The sequence below is a fragment of the Gigantopelta aegis genome, chromosome 9 (genome assembly GCF_016097555.1).
Source record: "Gigantopelta aegis isolate Gae_Host chromosome 9, Gae_host_genome, whole genome shotgun sequence".
Lineage (NCBI taxonomy): Eukaryota > Metazoa > Mollusca > Gastropoda > Neomphalida > Peltospiridae > Gigantopelta > Gigantopelta aegis.
In genome coordinates, this window is record NC_054707.1 from 1513797 (window position 1) to 1536411 (window position 22615).

Sequence of the window (22615 nt, forward strand, 5' to 3'; positions counted from 1 at the left end):
AATTGGATATGTCAGAGGGACTATACTAAAGAGGCATAAAAACGCTAACATTAGGGGTTGGAGTGGGGTCAGTATATTCATATTTATAAAATAGACTTAACTGCAACATTTGACAATTTTTTTTTTTCACAAGCCGTCAGGCATGGCAGTTGTAGTTATTTACTAGCCCAAAATTGAATATCACTAGCCACGGGAGTGGGGCTACCATAATCTACAAGCCCTGCAAACTATACTTAAGTGAATGATGCTCGAACAAAGCTATCGCTCTCGCAGTTTTCAGATGCCTAGTTTTCCCTTCTCAGGAGAAAGAGGAAAAGCTTGGTAAAATAAAAACAGCAAAAAAGTTAACATTTATTGATATATTTTGTAAGGTTTTGTTATGTTCTGCATTCATTTTAAAAGAAGTGTTAGCTTAATGAGCGGTTGATTTGGGATCAATCCCCGTCAGTGGGCCCATTTGGCTATTTTTCACTCCTGCCAGTGCACCAAGACTGGTACATCAAAGGTCGTGGTATGTGCTATCCTGTCTCAGGGATGGTGCATATAAAAGATTCCTTGCTGCTAATCGGAAAGAGTAACCCTCCCTCAATATCTGTGTGGTCCTTAACCATTTGTCCGACGCCATATAACCGTAAAATAAAATGCGTTGAGTGCTTTGTTAAATAAAACATTTCCTTTCTTCCTTCCTTCATTCGAGAAAGAAGTTTGTTTTGTGTAACAACACTACTAGAGCACATTGATTAATTAATCATCGGCTATTGGATGTCAAACATTGGTAATTCTGACTCATAGTCATCAGAGAAAACCCACTACATTTTTTCTAATGCAGCAAGTGATCTTTTATATGCACCATACCACAGCCTTTGATATACCAATTGTGGAGCACTGGCTGGAATGAGAAATAAATCAATGAGGATCAATCCTAGACTGACTGTGCATCAAGCGAATGCTTTACAACTGGGCTATGTCCCGCCCCTTCATTCGGAAAGATACCAAATTATACACTTGGTTCAAATTGTAGTATTTTGTCAGCAGTACTACATGTACTTCCAGTAAGAAAATTTAAGTGAAACAATTGAATATTTTCATGATAAACGTGATACTTTTAAGTAACTGATAATTAATGTGTTGTTGTTATGTTAAAATGAAAGTAATAATTACTATTTTCTGGCATTACTGAAATTAATCTGGTCGAAAACTAAACAGCACAGACTGGTCACAGCAAATGGTGTGATATGCGTTGATGCGTTGATGTACAGTCTGGCGTCAAAGTAAAACTATGGACCAATAAGGTGTTAAGTGAGATAAATGTATGACACTAAACAAGTCAGTCTCTTAAAAGTGAGATGTAGCCTAGTGGTAAAATGCTCGCTTAATGCTCAGTCGGTCTGCGATCAATCCGTGTTGGCGGGCCCATTGGGGTATTTCTCGTTCCAGCCTGTGCCCCACGACTGGTATATCAAAGGCCGTGGTATGTTCTATCCTGTCTGTGGGATGGTGCATATAAAAGATCCCTTGCTACTAATGGAAAAATGTAGCGGGTTTCCTCTCTATGACTATATGTCATTGGAATTACCAAAATGTTTGACATCCAATAGGATTAATTAATCAATGTGCTCTAATGGTGTCGTTAAACAAAACAAACTTTACAAAACAAGTCAGTGTCTTAGTATTGCACGGTGTGATTGTTATAGTGTATTATACTAACTGTTAACTTCAGGCCACGATGCTGTTTGTGGAACTCTCCTACACATTAGCCACAGAGGAGGCGGAGAGGATCGGTGTCGACCACGTGGCTCGGATGTCGTCGTCAGAGACCGGTGAGAGTTCAGCAGGTGAGATTTCTATACAGGAATCATTACATTCATTTTCATTTTGACTTATTTCCGTGCTTATATCCAGTTAAGGTTAAAGCACACTATCTTGAGCACACACCTCAGCTATCTGGGCTGTCTGTCCAGGACAATGGGTTGGTTGTTAGTGGTTAGTGAGGGTAAAGAGGGTGTAGTGGTCTTACACCTACACATTGCTCTGGGTGGGAGCTGGTACTGGGCTGTCTGTCCAGGACAATGGGCTAGTTGTTAGTGAGGGTAAAGAGGGTGTAGTGGTCTTACACCTACTCATTGAGTCGTTAAAACTTGCTCTGGGTGGGAGCTGGTACTGAGCTGTCTGTCCAGGACAATGGGTTAGTTGTTAGTTGTTAGTGAGGGTAAAGAGGGTGTAGTGGTCTTACACCTACACATTGCTCTGGGTGGGAGCTGGTACTGGGCTGTCTGTCCAGGACAATGGGTTAGTTGTTAGTTGTTAGTGAGGGTAAAGAGGGTGTAGTGGTCTTACACCTACACATTGCTCTGGGTGGGAGCTGGTACTGGGCTGTCTGTCCAGGACAATGGGCTAGTTGTTAGTGAGGGTAAAGAGGGTGTAGTGGTCTTACACCTACTCATTGCTCTGGGTGGGAGCTGGTACTGGGCTGTCTGTCCAGGACAATGGGTTGGTTGTTAGTTGTTAGTTGTTAGTGAGGGTAAAGAGGGTGTAGTGGTCTTACACCTACTCATTGAGTCGTTAAAACTTGCTCTGGGTGGGAGCTGGTACTGGGCTGTCTGTCCAGGACAATGGGTTGGTTGTTAGTTGTTAGTTGTTAGTGAGGGTAAAGAGGGTGTAGTGGTCTTACACCTACTCATCGAGTTGTTAAAATTTGCTCTGGGTGGGAGCTGGTACTGGGCTGTCTGTCCAGGACAATGGGTTGGTTGTTAGTTGTTAGTTGTTAGTGAGGGTAAAGAGGGTGTAGTGGTCTTACACCTACTCATCGAGTTGTTAAAATTTGCTCTGGGTGGGAGCTTGTACTGGGCTGTCTGTCCAGGACAATGGGTTAGTTGTTAGTGAGGGTAAAGAGGGTGTAGTGGTCTTACACCTACTCATTGAGTCGTTAAAACTTGCTCTGGGTGGGAGCTTGTACTGGGCTGTCTGTCCAGGACAATGGGTTAGTTGTTAGTGAGGGTAAAGAGTGTGTAGTGGTCTTACACCTACTCAATGAGTCGTTAAAACTTGCTCTGGGTGGGAGCTGGTACTGGGCTGTCTGTCCAGGACAATGGGTTGGTTGTTAGTTGTTAGTGAGGGTAAAGAGGGTGTAGTGGTCTTACACCTACTCATCGAGTTGTTAAAATTTGCTCTGGGTGGGAGCTGGTACAGGGCTGTCTGTCCAGGACAATGGGTTGGTTGTTAGTTGTTAGTGAGGGTAAAGAGGGTGTAGTGGTCTTACACCTACTCATCGAGTTGTTAAAACTTGCTCTGGGTGGGAGCTGGTACAGGGCTGTCTGTCCAGGACAATGGGCTACTTGTTAGTGAGGGTAAAGAGGGTGTAGTGGTCTTACACCTACTCACTTACTCGTTAAAACTTGCTCTGGGTGGGAGCTGGTACTGGGCTGTCTGTCCAGGACAATGGGCTAGTTGTTAGTTGTTAGTGAGGGTAAAGAGGGTGTAGTGGTCTTACACCTACTCACTGACTCGTTAAAACTTGCTCTGGGTGGGAGCTGGTACTGGGCTGTCTGTCCAGGACAATGGGCTAGTTGTTAGTGAGGGTAAAGAGGGTGTAGTGGTCTTACACCTACCCATTGAGTTGTTAAAATTTGCTCTGGGTGGGAGCTGGTACTGGGCTGTCTGTCCAGGACAATGGGCTAGTTGTTAGTTGTTAGTGAGGGTAAAGAGGGTGTAGTGGTCTTACACCTACTCACTGACTCGTTAAAACTTGCTCTGGGTGGGAGCTGGTACTGGGCTGTCTGTCCAGGACAATGGGCTAGTTGTTAGTGAGGGTAAAGAGGGTGTAGTGGTCTTACACCTACCCATTGAGTTGTTAAAATTTGCTCTGGGTGGGAGCTGGTACTGGGCTGTCTGTCCAGGACATTGGGTTAGTTGTTAGTTGTTAGTGAGGGTAAAGAGGGTGTAGTGGTCTTACACCTACACATTGCTCTGGGTGGGAGCTGGTACTGGGCTGTCTGTCCAGGACAATGGGCTACTTGTTAGTGAGGGTAAAGAGGGTGTAGTGGTCTTACACCTACTCACTGACTCGTTAAAACTTGCTCTGGGTGGGAGCTGGTACTGGGCTGTCTGTCCAGGACAATGGGCTAGTTGTTAGTTGTTAGTGAGGGTAAAGAGGGTGTAGTGGTCTTACACCTACTCACTGACTCGTTAAAACTTGCTCTGGGTGGGAGCTGGTACTGGGCTGTCTGTCCAGGACAATGGGTTAGTTGTTAGTGAGGGTAAAGAGGGTGTAGTGGTCTTACACCTACCCATTGAGTTGTTAAAATTTGCTCTGGGTGGGAGCTGGTACTGGGCTGTCTGTCCAGGACAATGGGTTAGTTGTTAGTGAGGGTAAAGAGGGTGTAGTGGTCTTACACCTACTCACTGACTCGTTAAAACTTGCTCTGGGTGGGAGCTGGTACTGGGCTGTCTGTCCAGGACATTGGGTTAGTTGTTAGTTGTTAGTGAGGGTAAAGAGGGTGTAGTGGTCTTACACCTACACATTGCTCTGGGTGGGAGCTGGTACTGGGCTGTCTGTCCAGGACATTGGGTTAGTTGTTAGTTGTTAGTGAGGGTAAAGAGGGTGTAGTGGTCTTACACCTACACATTGCTCTGGGTGGGAGCTGGTACTGGGCTGTCTGTCCAGGACATTGGGTTAGTTGTTAGTTGTTAGTGAGGGTAAAGAGGGTGTAGTGGTCTTACACCTACACATTGCTCTGGGTGGGAGCTGGTACTGGGCTGTCTGTCCAGGACATTGGGTTAGTTGTTAGTTGTTAGTGAGGGTAAAGAGGGTGTAGTGGTCTTACACCTACACATTGCTCTGGGTGGGAGCTGGTACTGGGCTGTCTGTCCAGGACATTGGGTTAGTTGTTAGTTGTTAGTGAGGGTAAAGAGGGTGTAGTGGTCTTACACCTACACATTGCTCTGGGTGGGAGCTGGTACTGGGCTGTCTGTCCAGGACATTGGGTTAGTTGTTAGTTGTTAGTGAGGGTAAAGAGGGTGTAGTGGTCTTACACCTACACATTGCTCTGGGTGGGAGCTGGTACTGGGCTGTCTGTCCAGGACAATGGGCTAGTTGTTAGTGAGGGTAAAGAGGGTGTAGTGGTCTTACACCTACTCATTGAGTCGTTAAAACTTGCTCTGGGTGGGAGCTGGTACTGGGCTGTCTGTCCAGGACAATGGGCTAGTTGTTAGTTGTTAGTGAGGGTAAAGAGGGTGTAGTGGTCTTACACCTACTCATTGAGTCGTTAAAACTTGCTCTGGGTGGGAGCTGGTACTGGGCTGTCTGTCCAGGACAATGGGTTAGTTGTTAGTTGTTAGTGAGGGTAAAGAGGGTGTAGTGGTCTTACACCTACTCATTGAGTCGTTAAAACTTGCTCTGGGTGGGAGCTGGTACTGGGCTGTCTGTCCAGGACAATGGGTTAGTTGTTAGTTGTTAGTGAGGGTAAAGAGGGTGTAGTGGTCTTACATCTACTCATTGAGTCGTTAAAACTTGCTCTGGGTGGGAGCTGGTACTGAGCTGCGAACCCAGTACATACCAGCAATATGTCTGATTGCTTAACCACGACACCATGTTGTCCAGCCAGTCTACCTGCTTTTGTATTTCATCATTGTTTGGGATAAAGAAGAATGAAGTAGTCATGTGACCAGAAATTGGTTGGTGTTAGTACCAGTCCATTGCAATGAGGGTGGGAAATGCAGCTAGATGAGAGGTGAGGTTAAATATTCATGAAAGAAAAAAAATGGTGAAAGTGTTCTTCATATTTGTATTCTCAACCTGAATGTCTAGGTTGCACATAGATTTAAAAATCACACAGCTCTAAACATTTGGAATAATCTGTTTCACATAATTGGCTAAAACAGCATATTTTATTATTATATTTCACCTTGTTTTTCGTTTGTAGCTTAATTTATATTATATCTGTATTAATAAAATAATGTTGTATTATATCTATTATCACTGAAAAAGTGGTTTGACATACGTTTTTTTTAAATTTTCAGAACATTTGATATCTCAACACAGCTCCATAAAGATGCTGCACAGTCGAATCAAACTTGTTCTGAGTTACATTAAAGCTGTTCAAGCAGGTTGGTACTCTATGCATTGACTCAAAAGTCAAGAATGGAGGGTTTAATAATGATGTCTGTACAAGTTTTAATACAGATAGGGCCGAATTTACAAAGCCTGTTTATGTCTTACATGCGTGTAACTACATACATTTACAATGCTTAAACACCTCCTGCGTTTAAGAAAAACAGGCTTCGGAAATTCGACCCATGGTTTTTAAGAAATATACTGAACAACAAAAGAAACATGGGTATTACTTTTGTTTTCTTTAATTTATTTACAATTATTTAGTTTGAATCCCGTTAGTTTTTGTGTGTAGACCTTGATACAATGACCATTTGTGGCTGTGTGTGTACTGCCAATGTGTTACGGTATCTGTGATTATGTAATGTCATTTTAAAGAGATGTTTTCAGACGTCGGATGCACATTTGTTCCTAATTTGCTTTGTCTATGTCAGAAGGTGTGAATTCCGGTGTATTAGACAGAATAACACTGATGTACTTACAATTTGTGGTTGTATGGTGTAAATAATATTGTAATGACGGTCGTTGTAACGAGGTCTGACTGTATGTATGTATGTGTTTGTTTGTATGTATGTGTGCGTGTGTGTTGTGTGTGTGTGTGTCTCTGTGCGTGCGTGCGTGCGTGTGTGTTTGTATATATACAGGGCTCAAACGTAAGAATTTGTCTCCCACAGCAAGTTAAAAAAACAAAATTATATATATATATATATATGCTCACTCTCTACCTACAGTAATTTATATCTCAATGACGGCAATTGGCGACGTTAGGTTCGCAAGGTTCGCACAGGCTGGAAAAGTACTGGAATTTCAAGCCCTGTCTTGAAAAGTCAATAAATTTGAAATTAACCTTGAAAAGTACTTGAAAACTGCAGAATGTCATGAAAAGTCCTAAAAGTAATTGAAAAGTCCTTGAATTCCTGTATGTTGTGCTTGAAAATAATTATTTCAATAAAGATAGTAACAATTTAAAATATTAGTGGCGAGAGCGTACATTTTTTTTGACGAATGCGGATCATTTACTGTTGCTTCGGTAACATTCGTACGGTTCTGGTAGCGTCTACAAGTTCATTCGTATATTTCTGTGATTGTTCATCAAGCTTCGTTGTATTGCAAATGGCCGCTCGCATCAGCGAATACGTTACAGTCTCACTACACAGATCACTTCCGGGTGAGAGTTCATTGATGACGGTCCACTATAGTTCCTAATTGTGACACATGTTATGGTTCACATATTTACTTCTAGGAAATGGTGAAGAATTAAAACAATATGTATGTTTAATGGTAAGCCTTCTGGCTGTATTTTGCCCATGTTATTTTGTAATATTGTGCATCAACCTTTTGGGACATGGGTGTATAGCGCAAGTGACAGCCGGAGTGAATCGGTTAATGAACCACCTGTTTGGACCGGTACTACAGCCAGATGCGGTCATATAGCAAAAAACTGAGATGGAAATGTTCACAATTTTGGAATGAATATAAATGCTTATATAATGTATGTTCGCAATGGTGTATGTTGTTAGTGCCAACGAGAACCCGTTCTATGGGCAATCTTCGCTTGAAGTTGGGCAGTTTAACATGGGTTTCAATGGCAGATGACATCTGTGTAATGAGACCATAATGTAAAACATGAAATTACTGTTTATCCCAAAATATATAAGTTTAGCAAGCCAAAATGAAAATGTACTAGTGTAGCATCCTTATAAAAGGTAATTACATCGATGTGGATTTGAGCCAAACGTATGGGGGCCCTATTTGGGTAAATATAGCAAACATGTCAATTTTATTTATTTTTATTATTTTTATTTTATTTTTATTTTTTAGGGGTGTGTGTGTCAAAATGTATATTCTAGTGTTCTTACATGTAATAAATAAATTGATATGAGTGTCTAACACTGAGTTTCTCATTGTAAAAGGTCAAAATTCAAGGTCACAAGGTCAATATCCAAATTCACCCTAATTTCTGTGATTTTGTGCATAATGAATTTTTTCGAATCTACAGTCATAGTGACAAACAGTTTTGATGGTATTGTGAATATATAACATAGTATTCTACTATGAAAGTAGAATTTGTATCTGCCATTAATAATATGTGGATCTTCATGCTGAAATAAATATACATGAAAAAACAGGATTTCAACACTTCATTATGAAACAATTGTTGCCCATAGCAACAGTTGATGAAAACTAATATTTTTAATGAACTAAGTAGATAATTAGCTTCTTTGTATGTTCCCCATATCAGAACTACCAACAAGGTCATACATTACCATATAGTGGCTGCTTGTTTGATGGCCATCTATTGTGTGGATGACCAAGGAGTAACAATGTGATATGAAGTTTTATTGGATGGTATGGTGCATCTATCTTTTGATGTATTGGTTAGAGTTCATAAGTTACACGGCTCTAGTATAGCTTTTCATGGTGTAAATGACCCAAATTATCAAATTGACTTCAAACCAAGTTTGACAAAATCGGTCACTAGACTTTAAGGTCTCACTACACAGATCACTTCCGGGTGAGAGTTCATTCATCACGGTCCACTATAGTTCCTAACTATGGCACATGTTATGGTTCACATATTCACTTCTAGGAAATGGTGAAGAATTAAAACAATATGTATGTTTAATGTTAAGCCTTCTGGCTGTATTTTGTCCATGTTATTTTGTAATATTGTGCATCGACCTTTTGGGACATGGGTATATAGTGCAAGTGACAGCCGGAGTGAATCAGTTTATGAACCACCTGTTCGGACCGGAACTACAAGCCAGATGCGGTCATATAGCAAAAAACTGAGACGGAAATGTTCACAATTTTGGAATGAATATAAATGCTTATATAATGTATGTTCGCAATGGTGTATGTTGTTAGTGCCAACGAGAACCCATTCTATGGGCAATCTTTGCTTGAAGTTGGGCAGTTTAACATGGGTTTCAATGGCAGATGACATCTGTGTAGTGAGACCTAAGTGGCTGTGCTTTTGTGGAAGTATTTGTCTTTGAATTGTGATCATGGGCAAGTGCGTGTTTAATCGGATATGGCTGACCCAGTTGCCGTGGGTCAGAGAACACAAATGTGACCGACATAAAGCGTCTTGCTCCCTGTGCAACAAGTGTATTGATCAGAAAACTGGCAATATGTTGTTTGTGACTAAAGTCTGAACCAAAATGTTAACAACTACCAAAACTTGCTCTCCTGCATTTATTTTTCGTTAGATTTTACTCACATTTTGTCCAGACAGAAATCTAGGAAATACCATTGCAATGACACAGATTCCACATACTAGATGATAACCATGTCACCAATATCGACTTCGCTGAGATCGCATAGGGCAAAAAGCATGTAATTTTGTGCCGGCTGCCATTTTGACTTATTCTAGCAACGTCATAACATGTTATGATAATAAAAGCAAAAGTGATGACATATTAATTTTAAAAATTATTTTTTGTTTGTTTAAATATACCACTAAAGATAATTGATTTTATATTAATTATGTCACGTACTTTGGAGGCTTTCACCCCTCTTGAAGAATATTCCATAAAAAAGCAAAATGGCAGACGGTTGAAAACTGCATGTATTTTGCCCTATGCTATCTCAGCAAAGTCGATACTGGCGACATCGTTATAGTCTCATATGTGGAAGCTGTGTCACTGTAATGGTTTTTTCACAACTTGTGTGTGGACAAAATTTGGGAGAAATATAACGGTAATTAAAGGTAGGAGAGTAATGTTTTGTAGTTGTTAACAATTTGGTTCAGACAATAAGTCAAATGCATTCAGGCGCACTGTTGTGGACAAAAAGAACGATCTCATAACAGTTGAGGAAAAACTGAATGATAAACTTTCTGCTCTGAAGGGTTGAACAATTTGCCTGTTTAGCCTATTAGCATGACATTGGTTATCCTCACTGAGATTTTTTGTGTTCAACTAATGCTTGCTTTGTTTAGTTGTATTGTAACAGTGTTGCAGTATTCTTAATGAACTTCCCATTAAAAGTGTATTTTCTCACATACAGAAAATGTTTTTTTATGAATATTTGAGAGGTAAAATGTCCTTGAATTTCATAAGAAAAAGCCTTTAAAAACCCTTGAAAAGTCCTTGAATGAGATCAGGAAATTTCTGTATGAACCATGGTTCGAGTCCTGTATATATATATATATTTTTTTTTTCTTCTTTTATTATTGTTGTTCAGTACATACTGTTTTCACAAATTATGCTAATGTTACATCTGTAGTATTGTAGTATCTCCTCCCATGAGCCATATGTTTTTATGGCTTGAAACCTGAGAATACTATTTTCAGGAAATGTTGGATAGAAATATGTCAATGTTTTTACTTACGTCATAAATTTTTAATTTCTCCAAATGCAATTAAAATTATTCTAGATTACAATAGAGCTTGTTGCTGTGTAGACAAGTTTGGAGCTCTATAAAAAATATGCAGTGCTTTAGACTTCAGAAATAAATGTTGACTTCTGTCATACACATTTAGAATAACTAACATGAATGTTTTTTTTATTATGTGAATTTTTGTTTACTATAAATCTCATAATTTATTTTAAAAATTGCAGTATATCTGTGTATGTCAAGTTATGGTAAAAAAAATTTATCTTCTTTTGTTTAGGTGAGGTTCCCAAGAATCACGATGTTTTACGAGAAGCTTTCAGTATGTGCTACAGATTGCCAGTTTTAGACACGTCATGCTTTAAAGAGGATTTTTATAATGTAAGTTCATGTAAACTATATTTAATGACTTTTGACCATTAATTAATTTATATTTACTCATATAAGTATGTACCCAAAATTCATGAATAATTCACCAAAAAAGAAGTTTATTTGTAAGCATCATCTCAAGACGATATATATATTGTGATATGTAATGGCACTGACTGGCTGTGTAAAATATTTTCTGCAATTATATTTTTATTTTCTATTAAATTACATATCACTATGATACCTAGTTTATGGTATCAATTTTAACAAATGCAAAGTGTGGTCATCCAGATGTTTGAGGCAACTCAAAATTCATTTCATGCAAAATAGAATAGGTACGTACATGTACATTCGGAATTAAGGTTAGTGACTGTAATGTATGTATCACGATACAGCTGGCATAAATAGATCAATCGTATTGTGGACCCTGTGTTGCGATGTCATATAATTCAGCTCTACTATACACCAAATATCCTCTATTTTTTTTAAAATCCTTTCATTTGCGGACCGGCCTCGGTGGCATCGTGGTTAGGCCATCGGTCTACAGGCTGGTAGGTACTGGGTTCGGATCCCAGTCGAGGCATGCGATTTTGATTCCAGATACTGACTCCAAACCCTGAGTGAGTGCTCCGCAAGGCTCAATGGGTAGGTGTAAACCATTTGCACCGACCAGTGATCCATAACTGGTTCAACAATTCCATGGTTTGTGCTATCCTGCCTGTGGGAAGCGCAAATAAAAGATCCCTTGCTGCTAATCGGAAGAGTAGCCCATGTAGTGGCGACAGCAGGTTTCCTCTCAAAATCTGTGTGGTCCTTAACCATATGTCCGACGCCATATAACCGTAAAATAAAATGTGTCGAGTGTGTCGTTAAATAAAACATTTCTTTCTTTCCTTTCATTTGCAAAAGTTTTGCATGTCAGTCATAATTTATAATGTAAATATAAAACTTGGAGGGTTAGTGCGAGATGTCTGGGTGGGCTGGACAACCCCAGGCACCCCATCGTGAGTATACCACCAGCCCAGATGGCCCACTTGACGATGCCACTTGACTATTTCTTAAAACATGCTTTAGGCTAACATCTTGTTTTGTGTTTCAGCAATGTAACGACATCTCTTTGATGGCCTATTTAGGAGCAATGACGAAAGGTTCTAATACAATGAATCAGGTGAGATTTTTTCCCTTCTAGATGCAGTTAAAGGCATAGTATCATAGATTAATTTTTTTGTCGAAAACTTGGTTTCCATAAAACCTGTTATAGGACACAGATTGATTAACCCTGCAGCAGATCTTCAGAATTTAACAGGTTTCAGTTTCGCTGATCCACACGTTCATCATTTTTTGGGAAACCATGCTTAAAACTAGATAAATGAAAATTACATTCACTTGGGATTTTAACCCTTACCAAACAATAGTGGTCATAGATGATTATTTTTCTCCCACAATTTTTTTTTTTAACGCATGGTATGTGATAAATCTGTGAGTGGAATTTAAAAGATATAATAAAATGGTTGATGATGAACTTCTATTCCAAGTTGGAAGAAATGGAATCTGGGTTGTAACACATTTTCTTTACAAACGTTTTTAATTTTTTAAATTTTTTGGGAGGAGAGTGTGTGACAAATTCTGTTTTAGATTATTGCTCCAATTGTCTCACTAGAAAATAAAGATTTAATTTAATTTTTTGGAGTTCTAATGCCTGTTTTCTGTTTGTTTCAGTTTGTGAACAAGTTCAATGTGCTGTACGACAGACAGGGCATGGGACGAAGAATGCGAGGATTATTTTTCTGAATGTTAAATAAAACAACTATTATCACTACTGACCCAAAAACGTCATCAACAGGATTTTATATTTTTAAAAAGAACAATATTAATGGAAAAATATGTCAAAAAGCATGACGTCATAAACAATATTCAACACCTTGAGACTGTGACACAACGGTCACGTTGTTAAAGATTCTCATAAATGGTACCAAGCAATGAATTTACCACGATTCTGTGCTTTGTGTGAAGCACAAATTATACGATAGAATCCAAAAATCAGTTAATATTTTTATGATTCTGTTGTAATCCTAAAAGAAAAAGAAAAAAGAAAACCAGAAATTCAGTGCCTAGGTACAAGGTACATTCGTGATTCAAAGATGGTTATGGGGAGTTGGGTGAGGAGCCTTCCTGGCAGTATCAGTCACTATTTTTATGTGCGGTATCTCCTCTAATAAGCACCTAGGTGCTTATTCATTTCAAAATGGTCGCAGACCTGGCGCTTATTGGTGACCCAGCCTTTATTTTTTCAAACAAAGTTTAGAAATTAAAGCTAAAAACTACAAACTTCCAATATAATTTATTTTTAAACTTTAATTTCGAACTGTAACAAAACTTTAAACTTTAACAAAACTGTGAACAAATTTATATTATTTGTCCACGTAAAGTGCCTAAATTATGCCAAGGAGTAATCAATTTTCGGTTGTTTTACCCGGCATTTATTGGAGGCCTGGTGCATATCATAGGCCTGGCGTTTATTGTCTTGCAGTGTTACAGACACTGCACTTATTGGAGGCCCAGTGCTTATTAGAGGAAATACGGTATATCCAATGGCATAGTCCGGTATGCTGGTATGATGGAAAAAACCTTAATTTGGCCCGATTTCTCTGGACTTACCCCCCTGGAGTTTTCTGGAATTCCAGATGTTAGGGCTGTCCCCAAACCTTTTTTCTATCCTTATTCTGTTATTGGATTCAGGCACATATTTAGGTCTGGGACCCCCACTATTTATTATCAAGTAAGTCCGTCTTCTTCCATGCAAGTTGAAGAATCTTGTTATCAAAGTCATTAAATGGTATTGCATTGATTTTAAATCAATGTGCTCTAGTGGTGTTGTTAAACAAAACAAACTGTAACTTATGCATCGATCTTATGGCCACCATGCCTGGGACTTGTTTTTGCTATAATAAACTACGGCATCAACATATTGCTGTGATTATCTTGTTTTAGACGGTTTGTGATCACTTCAGAGAACTGGTTGTTCATCTGGTTTCTTCTTCAGTTGGTAACAAAAACATATGTATCCATGCCACACAGCAGGCCAATGAGAATTCAACATTGGCGTAAAACATAACATGGATTATGCAAAGTCGGATTGAGACAACCCATTTAGTTTTGGCATAACCTGTTGCACGAAACTAAGACTCGCATGAGCAACACATGAAGGAAACTATGGTTCTCGCAATGATCAGTGGCCGGCACGGAAGAGATTGTAAGAATTCTACACTGCCTAGTGATGCTTGTGCTATGTTTTGACAAAAGCATTAAAAACTAAATGATGCATTATTTCTGTCACATATGTCTTATTTATAGTAAAATGATTTCACAGAAAGTCACTGGTCATCATTTTGTTTTCTTTGATACACATCCACCAGCTGCGTTGTTGCTATGGTGTGATGAGTTTTATCAACCAGACCCACTACCATAAATGTGAGAAAATTGTATCAACACTGGCTTTACCACTGTCGTCTGCCCCTGCCAGCCTGAACCCTGCCGGCAGGATTTCGCTCAGTCAATTGTGTGCTTGCTTGATGTGGCTGTGTTGCATGATTGAACCATCTTGATGGATTCCTTCAACTGGTTGGGATTTGTCTCGTTCCAACCAGTGCACCACAACTGAGACATGCAAATAGTGACACATACACGCACACACTGAGATACATACACACCCTGTGACATATACACAACACACACACACACACACACACTGTGACACATACACACACACTAACATATACACAGTGACATACACATCTTCCAACGCCTATGATCATGACTGGTCAAAACTTGTCACAAGTATATTTGTAAATTTAATAATTTACGAGGGATATAACCTTGATAATAACTGGTGACTTTTTTTTTTACTCTCCATTTTATTTACACAAAAAATGACGTGTCTACATTTTAAAGTATTCTAAATGTTTGTTTTCGAGAAAAAAAACTTGTTAAATAATACATCATCCCATTCTTTAAGAATATCGATTAGCCTACGGTAACATGGGTTGGATTTAGCAGTTGGCTAGCAATTTGCTAGCAATGTGTTTATTTGTACTGTACTAAAAATGAAAAAAAAAAGAGAGTAAAGTTTGTTTTATTTAACGACGCCGCTAGAGCACATTGATTTTTTATCTTATCATCGGCTATTGGACGTCAAACATATGGTCATTCTGACACTGTTTTTAGAGGAAACCCGCTGTCGCCACATAGGCTACTCTTTTTACGACAGGCAGCAAGGGATCTTTTATTTGCGCTTCCCACAGACAGGATAGCACAAACCATAGCCTTTGTTGAGCCAGTTATGGATCACTGGTCGGTGCAAGTGGTTTACACCTACCCACTGAGCCTTGCGGAGCACTCACTCAGGGTTTGGAGTCGGTATCTGGATTAAAAATCCCATGCCTCGACTGGGATCCGAACCCAGTACCTACCAGCCTGTAGACCGATGGCCTGCCACGACGCCACCGGTACTAAAAATGGTGCATTTAAAAACATTAAACTTAAGTTTATCAAACAAAATCGGGATGAGGAGAGTCGTACGCCCTTACTCTACCCAACTTACATTATTAACACGTTCAGCTTACATACTTTTAAAGAAAAGTATTTGACGTGCCTCTATCCAATTAAATGTCCAAGCACGCAGTCCTGGGAACGAAAAAGAAGAAGTTTGTTTTGTTTGACGACACCACTAGAGCACATTGATATATTAATCATTGGCTATTGGATGTCAAACATTTGGTAACTCGTAGTCAATAGAGGGAACCCACTACATGTTCTTAATACAACCCGGGCTCTTTTATATGCACCTTCCCAAAGACAGAAAAACATATATCACGGCCTTTGACCAGTGCAAAAAACCCCAATCAGTTGAACGGATCCACTGAGGTGATTCGATCCTGCGACGCAAGCACCTCAAGCGAGCGGTCAAACGACTGAGCTAAATCCCGCCCCTCCTGGGAACAAAGTCCATCTGCCTCGACTACCTCTCCAGGACAGAGAGGTGGGTTGGGCAAAAAGTGATATGGCTTTATTTGGTTAATTAGTGATCTATAATTGACAAATTAGTGGGTGTACTTTTTAATAAAAATAAGTTTATGGTCGTCGTTCTAATGTTTTAAATATTTCGGACGACGAATTTGACGGCCCTTTCAAGTAAAAATGTAAGCAAACATGTAGACCAATTTTGATGACACGACCTAATGAAAACTAATTACATGCCCACCCATCGACCTACGGGTTGTAGTTTGGCATGGATGGCATGGCAGTTCTGAATGAATTAACGAAGGAGTGAATGCTCATCGACACCCCAGCACACAAACACTCATGACACCCAGCACACAAACACTCATAACGTTCAGCTTGTGCTGTATTATGTATGTATACAGGTCTGTATTCTAAAACTCATGAATATTTGCACATGACTGTATTACAAAATATTCATGAATATTTCTATATGACTGCATTCCAAAACATACATGAATATTTGTACGCCCTTAATTTTCTAGTCTATCTAGCCGCGCTGTTCCTGACCACTTAGTAACAGCTGTTATATATATATATTTTTTTTATTGACGTGTTGAGCACTTTATTGAGTGTGCCGTACTGTTTTGTTAGTGCTTACTGGCATGTATGGACACCTTTGTACAACACACAGTTTTATACCCCGGGCGAGCGTAACGTCGTAAAACGATCTGTTTGTGTTTGCATTGGAGAACTATCGGGCATTGTGATTCACAAAATGGGATTCGTGTTCCCTTCGTGCAGACACGACAGACAAATTGGCTCTGATCTAAGAACCGTCTTAGCAACACGGATTAAGTTTTTACGCACGGGATGATAACAGTGGCGTGAGTTATTTAGTATACCTTACACCATATACATAATATGCTGTAGGCCAAAATAGAAAAGTAATTATAAAATCTGATCTGGGAACTGATTTTCGCAACAAGGGTTAATGTTACATCCAGGCATATTGGTGGCGTGACGTGACGTGAGTTGTTTCTTGTATCGTATTTACGTGTATGTCATAGGCAGTCGTAAGATGACAGCAATGGAGTGGGGGGGGGGGGGGGGGGGGGGGAGCTTTATATATTAATTTGATTTTCAACGGGGTGGGTGGGGTGGTCAACAGATTATTTCAAAGTTGGGGAGGCAGTGCCCCTTCCACCCACCCGCTTCCGGAGCCTATTTATGTATTTTACATAAATAATTATAAAACTTCCATAAGTTATGTTATACGCCCTAACATAGTAATATTATATAAAGTTTACTGTTAAATATATATAATATATACATGTATATATAAATTGTATTGATATTAAGATGTACGTTTATTCATTGATTAATATACTTATAAAAAATACATTATTCTCCTAACCTAATTACCATATCATTATGAGTTAAGATGTATTACTTCACATACCATTCTCCTTCTAACCTACAGCGATTAGTTAAGGTGTATTACCTCAAATGAAAGTGATTTACCATGCATTGTGCAGCACAGGGCATTCAGTGCGACCTAGGTTTAAACTTAGGCATTAGAACACCGAATCTTACCGATTATTAGAACACCGAATCTTACCGATTATTAGAACACCGAATCTTACCGATTATTAGAACACCGAATCTTACCGGTTATATAAAGCGATACACACTCGGGCTTTAACTTCTTTTCACACAGTGAGATATACAACATGTAATAAGTTCAGTGGTAGACCGAGAGCGCTCGTCTGACGTGTGATGGGTAGTGGGATCGATCGCCCTCGGTGTCAGCTTTTTATTTCGTTACAGTTTGTGTTCCATTTAACTGATAGGACCGTTTTCACCTCGACGCGGGCGCAGTTACCAAAAACCACGCCGCAAATATTATTTGTTTTGTTTATATGCCTGTTTTCCTTGCCCGCGGCACTCCAAAAACATTATATATGGGAACGTACATATGTCAAAGGTTAAATAGATTACATTGACGTCATTGATTTTATCATAAAGATCACTAAAACGAACGTAGATTAAGCTTGTGCTGTAATATATGCCAAACTAGCGGTTTTCTGGGATGTAATGTTATATAGTTAGGAACGTTTCCGTGGAAACACTACAGCCACCCATCCTTTCATCAAATAACAGTTTAAACTGGCCTCTGAAAATTGCGAGAACGATAGTTTCGTTCGTGCGTAGCTCAGGCAGATATATTTTTGCGTAATCTATTCTTCGTTCTCGCATTAGGTATATTACATTATTTAGGCTACATGGACATAAACACTTAAGCAAAAAGGAAATTGGTTACTTTAATTCATGCTTATTTTTGTGCAACTCGTAAATGGATTACACAAATTTTCCAATTCTGAAAGGCCTGCGGGTTAGATAGGTTTTGGTTCCACAGCACTTTATATATTCTAAAGACCACAATTTGTTAATATTCTAATAGCCACGAGAACAATGCACGTGACAGACCTCTATTTTATGTACTTTAAGTAAACTCTGAACTTCATTGTACTCAGGTTTCCAACACCGACATCAGAATCGCACAATGATCCAGAATTGATTTACGATATTAATTGGTAACGGTTCACTCCCTCCAAATTTGTTAGCACCCTGCATACATTGTGATTATATGCACCAGTGTCTACTGAACAGCGGCGATCACAGGTAGGCCTAGTGTATATAGACCTAGAGTGTAGTAGATATTCACAACTTAATAGGTAAATCACACCGTTAGGAAAAACAATCTCCAGTCGCCAAATATATTTAGTTCTTGCTGAGTGTTCTCTTGGTTTTTGTGTAATTAAACACGTGTAATTGAGCCCGGTCGAGGTGGAGTGATTCTTTGTGGAATGAGTCGCTATGGCCACTCGATAAACAAGTTAATTGGCTTCCTTATTAGGTGGATTACCGCTGGCTTTCTTCTTTAGCCCGATTATTACAAAAGGTGGATTTTTTTTTTTCGTTCTACATTCTACATGGTTTTAGTATTGGCACATTGCCATAGGATATTTATGTGGATAACCAGTCACATTATGCATGCAGAATGGAATATTTTTTGTATTGGTATTTTAAAATACGTGAGTAATATATATTTAAAGTATATTTTGGTATATAATAAATAAGAACGTATCGCAAATATATAATATACAAATATATATGTCAGTACTGATATTGTATTTTATAAATATATTTACACAGGTAGAAAAATAATATATAGACTGACTGACTCACTCACTGACTGACTGACAGACACACAGACACACATATATTATACATGTAGGGACGCTAAAAAATGGCATAAAGGTAAAGCACATTTGATAAACAGATATTTTTATGTTTTTTTTGTTAATCATTAGTTTGTTTTAAGTGCCTACTTCTTTAATGATTATACTTAGTTGTTAAACAGTTTCATTCGCATACAATCATTTACGATTTAGGCCTACGTCGAAGCACAACTCTTCTGTTCGTTTTTGTTTTTGTTTTCCTTTCATGGGTTAGGGGGTTTGTAGCTTAATTGTAGCTCGCCTCCCTTCCCGACTGGTATTTCGGATAGGATTCGCGATCAATATTTTCTATAACAGTAGGCTACTGTCTATGATGAGAGAAAACACTTTGCAAATTGGATATTTTTGAGTAAATTATGCGAAGATTATATTTGGGATCAGTGACTGTAGGTATTCATCACACATACACGTAAAAACAGCGGGACGTGGCACGTGTAACGTTGATTATACACCTTAACCTTAACTCTCATGACCAGCTCGCATTCATCTACAATCGATTTGATACTAATCCGTTTGCGACACGCAAATTTTCAATATCTTATATTTAAGCAGCAAAGGCTTCCGTGTCAACGCGTTCTCTACAAAACTGGATTAATACAGCATTAAACAGTTCAGCACGCCTCGTTGTAAGCCATACCGCGCCGTCAAACGGGATAAATCAATTAAAGATGAAACTTTATTTATGGGGAGAGACCCTCGTATATTGTTATACCTACTTTCCATTAGAACATTTTAATTAAAGGTAGACGGCTACGATCTCAAAGTTACAGGTTATATTTCGCTATTTTTACATTTATTTCTGATAAATGACTACATATTAATCGATTCCACACATATGATCTCGACATAATTAACTGAGGAATGTCGCAATTTTAATGACCTGACATAACGTTACGGAGTGTTCGCCTCAATGGGCGTGATCTAGCTCAGTCGGTAGAGAGCTAGACCGAATATTTCTGTCTCTGTAAAGCTATTTCATATTTTATATCAGTGCCGATAATTAATAAATCAATGTGCTCTTGTGGTGTCTTTAAACAAAACAAACATATTCGCCTCAATCAGTCGGTCGTCCCTAAAAGATTCTCCACTATTTTTTCTAATAGTAAATTAAATGATTTGGTTGCAATTGTTTATGGGCATATATTAGTTGAAGGTATAATGTTTATATTTCAAAGCATAAGTTAATACAATAATTTTAATGGGAAGCCGCCATTCTGCAACTTTGAAACAACACAAGTGTAATTTTGCGTACCTCATTTTTCAACAGCCCATTATATTTAGCACATAAATGGGTTACGCCAAAAAGAAATGGGTAAAATATAAGAAATTAATAGTATATTTTTGCGTAACCCCCCCATCAATGGTTTACGCAAACGGGGTCATGGATTTGGCTGTAAACAGTAACAAGTACCAACATAATATAATCTACACCCGAAGAACCTATATTTGTAACGATTATATCGATTGGTCTATCGTGTAATCACTGATGCGCGAATGAGCGGAAACACAGTGACGTTTAATGTCCATCAACAACGATGGGTGGGTTAAGATAGAGACTGCATAATGTATCCAGCAACATATATCTGCAAGCATGGGCTTCTTTAAAGTGTTTCTTTAAACCTACAGGTGCAGCTGATAATAAATACAGTATAACTAATATTTAGGATTCTTGGTTTGTTTTTTCAGATTGGTTTAAAACAGTTGGTTCTGGCTGTAAAATAAATCGACAAGTAGATGGCAACTCAGAAATCGCCCATCGCCAAATCGCCCACCGGCAAACAGACCGACGCCAAGGCATCAAAAGGAGCAAAAGTCAAAACTGGCGCGAAAATTACAGACGAGACAGACGAGGTTCAAAAGGCAAGGGCTGACGCCTTAAAATTGGCAGACGATTTGACGCCAGACGAATCATTCTTGGCAGTATCACCAGAAGAACATGAATCATGGGAAAAAATGATGGAAACAAGAAAAAATGAAATTGCTCAACGACAGGAAGAATTTGAAAAATGGCTGGACAATATGACAAAAAGAAGAATGTTCGCGTATTCCAAACTGAAAAAGATAGAAAAAATCTCCAGAGAAAGGACGCAGTACTACGAAGAGATGAGGAAACACTTGCATAAAGCAATGTCTAGTCATACGGTGACGTCTAAAAGCTAAATCTGTGATGTTAGTTAATTAATATTCAACGAAGCTAGTCTAGCCTACTGAAATAAGACAAATGATTAGTCATGGCCGGAGCGAATTACTGACCTTCCAGGCAACCAACATTTTAATAATACTAATGCGAAGTTTTAATGAACATCAACTTATCAACAGTCACTAGATGACGAATATCTGCAGGCTTGTCAGCCTAGACCATTACATATAGTCTAGCCTCGTCATTGATAATAGTTTAATGTTCAAGAGATGGTGGTCGTGACTGATGCAATTATTCGATGGAAATGTACGTTCAGGACCTGATTCAAGTTACGATGGGTGTTTCTCATGATGGCAGCGCTAAAAGATCTACGGAGATAACAATATCCTATAGGTCAACCCCGACTCGTACCAAGAATTCAATGACAGTGTTTATTTCGTAGAAAGCTAATGCACTGGTCAATATCGTCAAAGGATATTTTAGGTTAAAATATTGGAACACTATATTGTTGTTAAAAATGGAAACAGTACAGGAATGAGTTTGAGGAAACCGTAAACAGTCAAAAGAGGAGACGTTTGACAAGTTATGAATTCAGGTGGTGCTGAAATATGAACCGCCCCCAACCTTTAGAAATTTGACATTGTCCATTATTTCATATGCTTTCAAATAAATTTGTAAATAAAAGTATTTTCATTATTATTATTTCTAGGGACAGAAGTAGCCCGATCAGTTGTTTGATAAGCGTTTGCCAAGAAAGTGCAATGGACTTTCCTCCGTCCCAAAACCAGGCGCGTGTGCAAGGGGTGGGGGATTCTGGGCTTCAGAAACAGTTCCCCTGCCTCATCATGGGTAATATTTGAGATGGTATGGGGGAGGGGGGAGGTAGATTACGTAGATCAATTATTTCTATCGTTGTGGTCATCTTCGATATATCTGATGAAAAGAAATAAGGGAACAAATTATAACAGCAAATATTAACTGTAACCCAGTGAACTGTGTTATTTACATTCAATCCACATTCCTGACATTCAATCCCGACATCGTTGTATTAAGAAGTTTATTTTGTTTAACGACACCACTAGAGCACACTGATTTATTAATCATCGGCTATTGGATGTAGAGCGTTTGGTAATTTTGACATAATTTAGAGAGAATAGTTAGAGGCTGAACATCAACCCTCACACACAGTCCAAAATTCTATTCGACAAATTTAATTAGGTAGAAATGAACAATGACTTTATAAGGCTACAATACAAGTCTAAAATTTATAATATTAGAATTTGAATCTAATTACAGCATGGGCGGCGATTGGTGACGGGTAAACCATAAAAATGAAGCTGTTTTTGCTATTACCTA

The 22615-nt window shown here is 38.8% G+C and overlaps 2 protein-coding genes across 3 annotated transcripts in view; both read left to right on the top strand.

The window, feature by feature from the left end:
- LOC121381063 (COP9 signalosome complex subunit 6-like) overlaps window positions 1–14189 on the top strand; it is a 21716-nt gene extending 7527 nt beyond the window's left edge. Inside the window, exons 6-10 of the mRNA XM_041510153.1 lie at window positions 1721–1835; window positions 6019–6105; window positions 10728–10828; window positions 11916–11984; window positions 12536–14189. Of these exons, the coding sequence (XP_041366087.1) occupies window positions 1721–1835; window positions 6019–6105; window positions 10728–10828; window positions 11916–11984; window positions 12536–12607 (444 nt within the window). The 3' untranslated portion in view covers window positions 12608–14189. The remainder of the gene's footprint in view (window positions 1–1720; window positions 1836–6018; window positions 6106–10727; window positions 10829–11915; window positions 11985–12535) is intronic.
- A 2152-nt stretch (window positions 14190–16341) lies between these two features.
- Window positions 16342–21943, top strand: LOC121382273. 2 transcript variants are annotated; one of them, XM_041511840.1, is made up of 2 exons: window positions 16342–16701; window positions 20806–21943. In XM_041511840.1, the coding sequence occupies exon 2, from the start codon at window positions 20854–20856 to the stop codon at window positions 21277–21279; it is 426 nt and encodes a 141-aa protein (XP_041367774.1). In that variant the 5' UTR covers window positions 16342–16701; window positions 20806–20853; the 3' UTR covers window positions 21280–21943. The 2 variants fall into 2 exon arrangements, with proteins under 2 accessions (XP_041367774.1, XP_041367775.1); XM_041511841.1 differs by lacking the exon at window positions 16342–16701 and adding an exon at window positions 16708–16844.
- The last annotated feature ends 672 nt before the right edge of the window (window positions 21944–22615 follow it).